At 43.3% G+C, this 12,238-nt stretch overlaps 1 protein-coding gene across 3 annotated transcripts in view; it reads right to left on the bottom strand.

Annotated features, from left to right (window-relative positions):
• Positions 1–1,089: 1,089 nt before the first annotated feature.
• The window catches only part of GUF1 (GTP binding elongation factor GUF1), an 87,053-nt gene continuing 75,904 nt past the window's right edge, over positions 1,090–12,238 (bottom strand). For 2 of the 3 annotated variants that reach the window (XM_085845491.1, XM_085845492.1), the window contains 3 exons: positions 8,028–8,147; positions 1,747–1,783; positions 1,090–1,408 (listed from right to left, as the gene is read on the bottom strand). In XM_085845491.1, the coding sequence (XP_085701617.1) occupies positions 1,280–1,408; positions 1,747–1,783; positions 8,028–8,147 (286 nt within the window). In that variant the 3' untranslated portion in view covers positions 1,090–1,279. The other variant, XM_085845493.1, reaches the window with a different exon arrangement.

Raw genomic sequence — 12,238 nt, 5'->3', positions numbered from 1 at the left:
ACAAGTGCAGATGAAAAATAAACGCACACGGGCCTTCCTATTTGATTAATACATTTAAAACTATAAGGACATTGGTGGAGCGCATACCTCCGCCGTGGAATGCTTGATCCAAGAGAACATATCAGGCCCAATAAATATATCGTTTTTAGCCCCATCTCTCAATGGTGAAGAATCACTTTAAAGTTTCAAATAAATCTCGTATCCGGATCTTCAAAATCGAATCAAGTCGTCCTTGCCTCATATCCAACACGTCCACGAAGTTTCATCCGAATCCGTCTACAACTTTTTGAGGTATCGTGTTATATATCATTTTTGGTCTTATCTCTCAATGGTGACTTTTAAAATTCTAGTAGTCGGATCCGGATCTGGATCTTCACCAAAATCGAATCAGTTAGTCCTTGTGACACACCCAACCTGTGCGCAAAATTTCACGCGGATCCGTCCTCAACTTTTTGAGACATCATGTACACAAGCAAACAAACAGACAGGGGTGAAAACATAACCTCCTTCACCTTCGGTGGTGGAGGTAAATAAGAGCATATAAAAATGTCATCGTAAGGCTTTGAGAACTGAAACTATTATCAACTCAAACAAGACAGTATTTTGTGTTTTATTGGCATAAACCTTAAGTCCGAATTTCTTCCACGTCTGGCACTGGTACTTACAGGAGTTGTACGTTCAAAATAACGATGTTCGTCAAGGGTAGTGAAAGGGTATTTTACGACCCTTTATGATGAAGGGCCGTAGGACAAGGATTTTTCATCGCGATCAAAATGGACACGCCAGTCAAGCGTTGACCATAGACCCGTGAAAAGAAGATCGAGATCATCACGTTTTACAACTCTTGTAAGAACTCGTTTTACAAATCTCAGCCTTGTGAGCAACTAAATGTATTTTGGATGACGACGTAAAATACAGCAGGCCAGGATGTCTGCAAGGAAAATTCAGTCAGTCAGGTGCATACGTGGAGCATATGGGATAGGGAATGTTGACATCTCACCTTGTTTGGGTCCGTAATAAATAGACGGCCCCCCCTATCAGAAAAACAGAACATTGTGAATTGAAATGTGTCAAAAATGAGACCAAATGAACAACTTTAAAGTTTATTTTTTTCCTTCATTGCAGTTATTAAATAAATAATCTGTACAAATCTTATATTTTAATCACACAAGGGAATGTACGCAAAAATTAATAACCCAGCTTTAAGATAAAGATATAAACAAAAACACGTTCCTCTTGACAAGGTACCTGTCCCTTCACTCCACTCCTAAACCTGCATCTACGTTTTACGCATCAAGCGTAGAAAAGCTTCTCGAGGCACTTCTACATTTCCTATTCTACGCATAATCCTCTTCCCCTCGGCCTGCTTCTTCAGCAACTTCATTCTCCTCGTCACGTCACCACCGTGCTGCCGAAACACAGTAAAGCATCAGAACTATGGATCCACGAGCGCTGACCGGTGGTCGTAAACACCGCGAAGCCGAGTAGCCGATCCCGTTACAGCTATTTAGAAACTCTGGGGGCCCATATGTACAAATAAAAATCTGTACATCGTGTGATACTTGGAATGGCCTGCTTGGTCTTAATGCTGGCATCCCAGATTCATATCAGACACGCTGTTCATCCGTCCACTGTCTTCCCACTCATTTGTAATTCACGTAAATATACACAGATGTCCTCTAACGTGTTTGTCCTGCATGTGATAACATACATGTCCAAACTCCTCGATAGACGATAAACACTTACACATTTTGCCAAGACATCTTTCCGATAGGGCTTGATTCTGGGTAAAAGAAAGGAGATTCATTATACACGTGGCTTGCACTGAAAACAAACGAGCGAAAAGGCAGGTGGCCAGTTTGTGTGTGAAACTCGAGATATGGTTGTACTGGTACAAATTCAACAAACAAAACAAAAACAGTATTCCAAGAATCTTGGGCGAGGGTAATAATTATGATTTATTTGTGTGTAACCATGAAAAATGTAGCATCAAATGTTAAGGTCAACAAGAAGAAAAACAACCAGGTTATATATTTTAGCTCACCTGGAACATAGTTCCAGGGAGCTTATGGAATGGTGCGTCGTCCGTCCGTCAGTCCATTCGTCCATCCACAAATACTCTCAACTTCTCTGCAACTACACATGCGGTTTTGTTGAAACTTTACCACAATGTTCATCACAGTTTATACACCAAAGTTTGTTCATGGCATTAAAAAATAAACAAATAAATAAATAAAAAAATAAAAAAAATTGGGCCCAAAGGGGTCTACAAAGGGGTTGCCCCCAAAATAGATATTTGCTTTCTTCTCAGAAACTACACATGCAATTCTGATGAAACTTGACCACAACCTTCATCACCCATGACGTACCAAAGTTTGTTCACGGCATTAAAATAAATAAAAATAAAATAAAAATCGGGGTCTGAGGGAGTCAACAGAGAGAGTTTACTGGGGGATTGCCCCCCCTCAAAAATATATATTTGCTTTCCTCTCAGAAATTACACACAATTATGATGAAACTTGACTACAACCTTCAGCACCCATGATGTAACAAAGATTGTTCATGGAACTAAAAAAAAATTGGGATCCAAGTGGGTTCACGGGGGGGGGGGGGAGGGGGGGAGGATTGCCCCTAAAATAGGTATTTGCTTTATTCTATGAAGCCACACACACAATTCCAATGAAACTTCACCACAACCTTCATCACCCATGATGTACCAAAGTTTGTTCATGGCATTAAAAAAACATCCAAAGGTATTTACTTTCTTCTCCATTATATATTTTGTGGGTCATCCATGCCAACCAATGGTTCCCTGGTTATCTTATCCAGCCACTACCAGGTGAGCACCCAGGGGTAAAGCCCCGATGTTTGTTATATTTATACCAAACAAGCAAGTTATACTTTTTGTTAAACTTACACCAAACAACCAAGAAAAACAACCAAATTTTACTTCTACTAAAAAACCAATAAACACAACCAAGCACCATATATAGTCATTTAAAGACATAACACGAACCTTCCTGGTTCTAGTTATAGGTTTCGCATTATGAACTCTCTGGTTGATGGTATAGTCATGTTGTGGGCAATTTAAAATGAAAATCTTCAGTACGCTGTACAAAAGAACCGAGAAGGTTAAATAAGAATCTTAGAATTAAATTATCAAGAATGAACACAACAGCAATGTTGAGAACGTGAAGTTTTGTACAATAAGTAAAGTAGCGCACAAGGCACCTCCTGATTGAAGCCTACCTACATACAGGATGGGCCTGTTGAATGCTAATGTTGAAGACTTAAAGGAATGTCCGTCCAGTGAACACGGTGCAGTACATACAGTCCTGTGAAGCATACTGGTGACCTCTGCGACGGGCATATGGAGTGACGTCTGTACGTCCCACAGCACAAGTATGTGCGTCATTACCTGCGCATATAGTGCAAAATGGGGTTAAGCAATTGGTTCACTCTGTCTGTCCGTCAGTCTATGATCGAGGAACTACTTAATTTTAATTTCATCATATATTTTGAACACTGTAGAACACGAACCTTGAGTTTAGCAGTACATGGGCAAAATTGTACGTTGTCCCAACCAATCGAATTTGCCACTCACACTCTCAGGGTGGGGGAACTACACAAGAGCTTTCATGTTCTTCTTCCAATAAACTGTTTCCAACAAGGTCAACAAGTGCCACTCACGAATTTGCCACTCACACTTTCCAACAAGTGGCCTCCACTTATTAATTAATATTACTACATATAATGTGTTTCTATGAGCATACGCTGAGGAGTTCTTATATTTGATAGAATAGCAGGTGTTCTCCTGTAAAAGATGGCCTCTTTCGTGGTCGCAGCATGCTTCATGTCGACCTAGGTGTACACCAACACCTGTTGTTTTGAATCTGATGTGTAAGGTTTACAGTGACCCGTGCTGCACATCTGTTTGAATGTCTCATGTAAAGTGGTGGCATCTTCAAGTGCATGGCATTCTTAGTTCCAGCTGGGGGGGGGAGGGGGAATCATTGTCTCCATTCAGAAATGCAGACAATGATTTTAAATTATGTATTATATTACAAATAAATAATATCACAGCGTTGTAGAACAAAATAATGAAAGGAAACAAAAAGTGCATCATGGAATCACAATTAACTTCATGATAGTTTTTCTCTTTTAATAAAAAAAAAATCTTATTAAATTGACTTGGTGGCATGAAATGAGAAAATAAAAACGTATCTGGTTGCTGACAAATGTAAATGTTTTGGCAAAAGCCAAAAGTTTTTTGTCACATCATTTCCGTGACACTTTTCTCAATAAATAAAAGGATGTTGTCTATCCTGATTGCTTTGTCCTCTCTCACTACTTCAAGGAAAGAGATGCAGGCCTGATCGCTTTGTGTATTGCCACCAAAGTTTGAAGGAATGATTAACAATGTCTGACAAATCTGATTAAGATATCAAAATTAACTTCAGGCTTTTATTCTGTTTGGCCCAGTAAAAAGTAACGGGATTGTTGTGGTTGTTGTTCTCATCTCAATTTTCATCACAAGATTGTTGTTGTTAGTTGGCCTGACCATTCGATCAAATGCCACACCATCCCATCAACCAACCTTGATGGGTATGTCTGCCACTTATACATTAAACCATCAACTCTCAATGAATCTCATTGAAATAGTTGTGGATGTATCTATGATGTAATGGTGTTAGAAATTGCGCCATTCACTTTGAGAACCGCCACACTTGTTCGAAGAAATATATTCCTTTGAAGAATACGAATGAGCTCCACAAGTACTGCGCAGCTTTTCACAGTGGGGAAAGTAGGGAGAGTAAAGGGCATTGAAGTGATAAACGGTTCCAATAAACTCCAGAAGTGTCATGCACTTTGGAATGAAATGATAAAAGAATAGAACGTCACTCTTCGCCGTCGCGACGTCGACCAATATGCCCCCACCCACATTGTTACATCCTTATACACACTTGTACCAAGTTTGATTTAAATCTCTTCATCTGTTTTCAAGTATCACATTTTTACCTGACTTGACCTCTTGACCCCAAAATCTAATCAGTTCATCTTCACATCATTAAACAGTACAACTTGTATCAAGTTTGGTCAAAATCCAATCATTGGTTCACAAGTTTGTGCAGTTACAGAATTTTTTACCTAACATGACCTCTGACCTTTGACCTCTCGACTCCAAAATCTAATCAGTTCATATTTGCATCATTATATATATTTCTACCAAGTTTGACTGCGATCACTTCAGCCGTTATCAAGTCATCGCGGTAACAAAAACCTATCACAGATGCATGGACAGCCAGATGGACAACCCAAAAACATAAAGCCTCCGATGACTTCGCCAGTGGAGGTATAAAAAACAAAGGGGAAATATCCCTGGGCACTCACCTGGTAGAGGCTGGATAAGATGACCAGGAAACCACTGGTAAGCATGGACGACCCACAAAATATATTGTTGCGGATTCTCGCCCGCCGGCGTGCTGACGGCCACGTAACTCGAATCGCGGCACGTCGCCCACCGGACGGACAATCCAGTCGTGACCCTCTCGGACTAACGCCGGGAACCAGTCACGGGTGGACCTTTCGGTCTCACCACGATCGAGCCAATCAGCCCCCGCGTGGGATAGGGTTGCTCGCCAAATTCGACCTACCTAAGTACCCACGCGGAGGGTAGACCGGGCGATCGCACCTCGCCGCAGGTCGACTTCGGACACGGGCCACTTAAGCGACCCGTTCCGTACTATCAGAATAACCGAGCGGTGTTATCGTCGACCTCGACGGTTCGATTAATTATCGGGCGTATTCAGCCCACTACCAACCCTTTACGTGAAGCAAGATGAGGATTCAATGGGAGAAATGACGAAGCGAAGCGGGAAACAGTTCAACACAAAGCACATTTATTCGCGGCACACGGGAAGCACACATATTCAATTCCACCAAAAGCACACAGAAAAGACACAATGCAATTTAGACAAAAAGCAAATGTAAAAGCGAAGACACAATGCAGAGCTAATACCGACTACCGAGCACACGGCAACACTTATACAATTTTACTTCACAGACGGCGCCGACAACACATACCCAAAACCAAGGAAAGAATACCCTCAAGGATGAGGCGGGCCTGAGGCCGAGACCGGGTCGGCCTACCCGTCTGGTGATGAGACGCGGAGCGGCGATGGCGCCTCAACTCCGCGGGCCTCGCGGACAGTGTCTGGTAGGGGGTGGGAAAGGGGCCCCCTTGGTCGCACTATCTCAGCGCGGGGGGAAACAGGAGGGGGTTGCTGATGCTCGGGGTATAGAGGATCTTTATTATCCCGCGACGAGCGTCTCCACCTCGGCCAGGTCGCGCTGTCGGCCTCCCTCGGGTGCAGCTCCCTGCGCGAGCACCCCCTCGTCTGGTGTCGCCGCCTTTCCACAGCTCCGTCCCCTCCGTTCCGACTCCAACGCACACGACGACCAACTCCACCGCCCGCGAAGTCTTGACTCTCTGTTTCCGACTCTCCTACTCTCCTACTCTCCGCCTCTGGACTCTCCTGGACTGACGAACACGGTCCTTTTATCAGCCCCGTAGCTTCGCCCTCTCATCTTTGACCCCCTCCCTTCGACCTTTCACCTCGCTCCCCATTGGCCCGAGAAAAAGTGGGCGTGAAGGCTTTTTGATCCATAAATTTGCATATATCGATCGCCCTGGGGGCGGGGCCAATTCGCCCCTCACTCACCGATTGGACGGCAAAAAGTGGGCGTGTGTCGTTTTTGATCCGTTTTTGAAGCACAAAATCCGTGATTTTGTACACGCTGTTCGGCGCGCGCCCTGCACGAGTCCAACACCGGTACCCACAGCGGGGCAAGAACGGTGGCGATGCGACGGTTGCGAGGTGTGACGTGAAGGTCGTGGCGGTTGTGGTGAAGCGGCGTTGTGGTTGGTGGTTGATGTTGTGGTTGTGGTGGTAATCATGGCGGTTGGTCCAAAATAAAGATAGCAAAAGAAAAACGGCTATCCTGAAGAGTCGCAGCACGCATAAATGACATGTATTCCCACTAGACAACGGGTTTGGGCCTAACTACACATGTACTTACCGAGATACCTCACCTAAGGGACCTGAATGGTGGTTTGCGAATTTGGTAACCACAACAATATAATGGAGAATAAAGTAAATATCTATGGATTTTTGTTTTTAATGCCGTGAACAAACCTTGGTACATCACGGGTGATAAAGGATGTGGTCAAGTTTCATCGAAATTGTGTGTGTCGCTTCAGAAAAGAAAGCAAATACACATTTTGGGGGGTAAACCCCACATAGAATCTCTTAGACCCCAATTGTTTTTAATGTCGTGAACAAACTTTAGTACTTCACAGGTGGTGAAGGTTATGGTCAAGTTTCATCAGAATTGTGTGTGCAGTTTCTGAGAAAAAAGCAAATACCTCTTTTGGGGAGACCCCCCCCCCTCGACCCCCTTCGACCCCAATTTTTTTTACTGCCATGACCAATCTTTGGTACATCATGGGTGATGAAGGTTGTAGTCAAGTTTAATCAGAATTGTGTGTGTCGTTTCTGAGAAGAAAACAAATATCTCTTTGGGGAGGCAGGGGGGGGGGGTAATCCCCGATAAACTCCCTCCGTAGACCCCCTCAAGCCACGATTTTTTTTAATATCGTGAACAAACTTTGGTACGTCATGGGTAATGAAGGTTATGGTCAAGTTTCATCAGAATTGCATGTGTAGTTTCTGAGAAGAAAGCAAATACCTAATTTGGGGAGCAAGCCCTATAAATCCCATTAGGGCCTGGTTTTATTTAATGCCATGAACAAACTGTGGTACATACACGGTGATGAACGTCGTGTTAAAGTTTCTATGTGGAGTTTCAGAGAAGAAGTTTAAAGTATTTGTCAACGGCCGGCCGGACAAATGGACGGACGGACGACACACCATCCCATAAGCTCCCTGGAACTATGTTCCAGGTGAGCTAACAAGCAAAGATGATACGTAATGAAGGAATTGAAGAATTAAGTGTTTCTGCCTTACGTCTCTCGAGCGATAACTTTTCCATGAATAACAGCTTGCACGGCAATCTGGAAAAGCTGTCTTGGGATCACCTCGGTGAGGCGAACACACATGGATTTTCCCACGTGCTGTGCCTTTTCCCTGCAAATCATGTGCACAGCAACAAGAGACAAGGCTGCAACGTCACATTATTACATAGCAGTGCCTGGCATATGCACAGTCAGTCATGCCAAAACATAGTCCTATTCTGCAAATTCATGTCTATGGAAACACTCAACAACTCAATATCCCTGTTATGAATAGAAAGCAGCATTTCATTTGCAACTAGTGTATCGAAAGAGAAAGCCAGTGGAGGATGACAGCAACTGAAACACACATTATTTGACGGTTACGTCTTCATTAAGTGGTTAAGGATGCACTCATTGCTAAAAAGTACAAAAAAAAACTCAACCCAACTTTCCAAACAGATCTGTAAGACCTGAAGAATGATGTGCTCCGAGATTTCGCACCTTTGTCAGAATAATAGAAAACAAAACAAAACATTAAAACACGTTTCTTGCTTTTCTGAGAGATCCAAATATTTTTGTGCGACCGTAACTTTTTGTGAAAACGCTCAATGAAAAACCTGGTTAAATACAAGGAGAAAAGACAGAAAATGTCATGGCCCCCATGGTTTTAGTCATTTTACTGTACAGAGTTAAAGGGCTAACCCATAGTTCCAAGATTTGTGTGTATGCACAACTGACTTGAGTGGTCATGTGACATGGAAGATTGTGCACGATTGGGAAAAATTGTGTACGTAACAAAATGGCCACCAGTCGACCATCTTGGATCTAATCTCGAAAAAAAAAGATATGCATATGTAAGCCATCATTCCTTATCTGTGTGCCAAGTGTGAACAAGATCGGTAAATGCATGTCCGAGAAATGGTGGAGGACGTGTTCGATACCGGGGTATTTTTTCAACTAAAATGGCCGCCAATCTACCAGTTGGCCATATTTGATCAGATTGCAAAATACAGTGAGGTACAATTGTATGCCATCATGTGCTGTGCTTGTGCCAAGTTTGAACAAAATCGGATTATGCATGTTCAAGAAATGATTGGACATATTTAAGGAACAAAATGGCCACCAGTCGGCCATCTTGGATCTGATCTCAAAAATAAATGATGTGCTTACGTAAGCCGTCATCCATTATTATCCGTGTCACAAGTTTGAATAAGATGGGAAAACGCATGTCTGAGAAATGGTTGAGGACGTGTTAAATACCGGGGTTTTTTTATTTTTATTTTTAACAGAAAAAAAATCTATCCATCCATCCATTGGGACCATACTCTGTACAGAGCGTCGGTGCTGCTGAAGCAGTCTCCTGGGCTATTGGGCACAATCCTGGATGGGTCGCCAATCTGACGCAGGATACTCGAATGGCTCAATCATCGCAGCAAGCTGGTACTCACTTTGCTGACGTCGGAAGGATGACAGCCTGTCAACCCCACCTGGTATTAGCCACCAGTATACCAGTCGGCCATCTCTGATGAGATGGTAAAATAAAGTGACGTGCATATGTATACCTTTGTGTGAAGCTTGAATGAAATTGGGCCATAAATATCCGAGATATGGCTGCAGACGGACAGAAACACGGACGGATGAGACCCAATACATACGCCCCCGTTTCGGATGAAGTCCAATGGGGGCTAATAATAAAACTTGAGTGTTGTCATTATGTGGCTTATCTGTGTTAAATCAGTCTGGGTATAAACGAATAATAGGCGTCCACAACAATCCTTGACCATGTTGTGGAACATCGGCCGAGGCCCTCAGTTTTTTTCACCTTTATTAAAGATGATAGATGGGGAAAAGAGGGCTGGGAGAGATATAGATAGAGATATAGATATAGATATAGATATAGATATAGATATAGATATAGATAGAGATAGAGATAGAGATAGAGATAGAGATAGAGATAGAGATAGAGATAGAGATAGAGATAGAGATAGAGATAGAGATAGAGATAGAGATAGAGATAGAGATAGAGATAGAGATTTTTTTTTTTTTTTTTGTATACCTTGGTCGAGGCTCGTATGAGAGCAAACACACAACTCGCAGCAAGGAGGCATGAGACAAGAGGGGCGGGAGTGGAAGGGACAAAACAGTGGGGAACAGACACATTAGGTGAACTGTGGAAGGGAGAGGGATGGGGATGGGACGGGGAACATGGCGAAGAGAAGATGGACATTTCAGGTACTTTCAGGAAGGAAAGCAGGAGAAATGAAGGAAGTGGGCTTGGGTGGATTATCGGGGGTAGAAAAGATCGAGGATTTGGATGGGGGAAGATAAGAGGTGGTGGTGAACAGCTGTTTTGAAAGCCTGGAGGGAAGAATGGGAAAGAATAGAGTGAGGAAGTTTATTCCAAAGGCGGGAAAAAAGAGGAATGAAAGAGTGAAGATGAGCAGTGATTCGTGATTTTGGTAGTTTTACCAGAAGGGGGTTGTTGGCGGACCTTGAGCGCCCTGTGGAAATGTGGTGGGGACAAATCACAGAGAGAGCAGGGGGGCAAGGCTGGAGAGGAGTCGGTAGAAGACAGAAAGACCACCGACCAACCTGCGGTGATTGAGTGAGAGGCCCAAAGACTCAGCTTCATTGCGGGAGATGCCGATGATCTTAAATGCCCTGGTTTCGACAGCGTTAAGCCGAGAAAGGTGGGAGGCAGGAGCACCAGCCCAGAGGGGAGAGCAGTACTCCATCAGGCTACGGACAAAAGCTTTGTAAGATAGAGATAGAGATAGAGATAGAGATAGAGAAAGAGATAGAGATGTGGGAAGTGAGAAGGGGGATTCTGGCAGATGTGATGTCCAGTTTAACATCCATCCGAGAGACAACACACACATTGATGAATCATCCTGCCTGTGAGCACCGAGATGCACCCTTTGGTTGAATCATCCATCTTGTTTCCCCGACCCTCCCGAAAAAGTAGGCCATCCTTCAGAGGCTCAAACTTGGCAATTATACTCTGAATTCCTATTTACATAGGATAGGGTGTCACCCAACGGGGTTCTGCGAGCGGTGTAAGGTTCCCGAAGATTTGGATCCCATCTTCACACAATGCTAAATTTGAACCTCGGCGAGAGAGCTTTGATTGAGCGTGCGTACCTCTCGGCTATCCTGCCATGATGTTGTGATTAATTGTTTTGTGACAACTGAAAACATCCACCACCGAAGGTGAAGGAGGTTTTGTTTTCACCTCTTTCTGTCTGTTTGTTTGTCTGTTTGTGTGCAGGATATCTCAAAAAGTTGTAGATGGAACCGGATGAAATTTTGTGAACAGGTTTAGTGTGTGACAAGGATGAACACATTATATATTGGTGAAGATCTCGATCTGGAATCGGCTACTATAATTTTTTAAGTGATTCATCACCATTGAGAGATCGGGCCAAAACAATATATAGCACGATATCTCAAAAATGTATTGGGCCCGATATGTACTCGTGGATCAGGCATTATGTGGCGGAGGTATGTGCTCTACCGAGAGCCATTTTAGTTACTCATTGTAATCATCTACACGTGTTACCATGGAGAACCGTGCCAAGGTATTGTCATGGAAGCTTACAGAGATTGAAACTTGAAGAGCGCTCCAAGCAAGCACTCCAACAAAACAGTTGAAGAAACTTAAAAAAAGAAAAATTTCATTTTTTTTGATGTGTCTATCTATCTATGTCGAAGCGACCGGTCGTATTATGAAAGAAGATCGTACAAAAAGGGGAAACGTCAAAATAAATTTGCACATTTTCAGCGAGCGAGCCACCGCACGAGGGATTGCACGACAACGTGCAGCGAAACACAGGTGAGTGGAGCCTGTACTTTGTTCAAGTCGATTGATATATTCAGTGACAGTGCAAATACTTTTGCCGTGTATGGCCAGGGCAAGGAAACAAACATCCAAGCAGCTTTTATAGCACTCGCCAAGTGGCTTAAGCACCCGAGCAAGCACTCAAACGAAACAAATGATAAGGAATGGCTTGCTGGCACACGATTAGCGATCGCCAATTGGTCACACAAACACCATGCAGCCGGAGATCCCTGGAATGTCAAGCAATGTCCGAATTGGACAAATGAACACTTTTTTTAGCAGTCAGAAATGCTGATAACTTCAATTCCAGAGTTTAAATTTTGTAGTTCGGCTTAGTTTAAGAGATTATAGAGGTTATAGCATGGGCAGAAATGAAATGAAGCCAC

Source organism: Eptatretus burgeri, chromosome 11 (genome assembly GCF_056783735.1).
Source record: "Eptatretus burgeri isolate ZD-2024b chromosome 11, Ebu_testis_v1, whole genome shotgun sequence".
NCBI lineage: Eukaryota > Metazoa > Chordata > Myxini > Myxiniformes > Myxinidae > Eptatretus > Eptatretus burgeri.
Note: the sequence above shows the minus strand (reverse complement) of the source record. Positions and strands in the feature narration are given on the sequence as shown.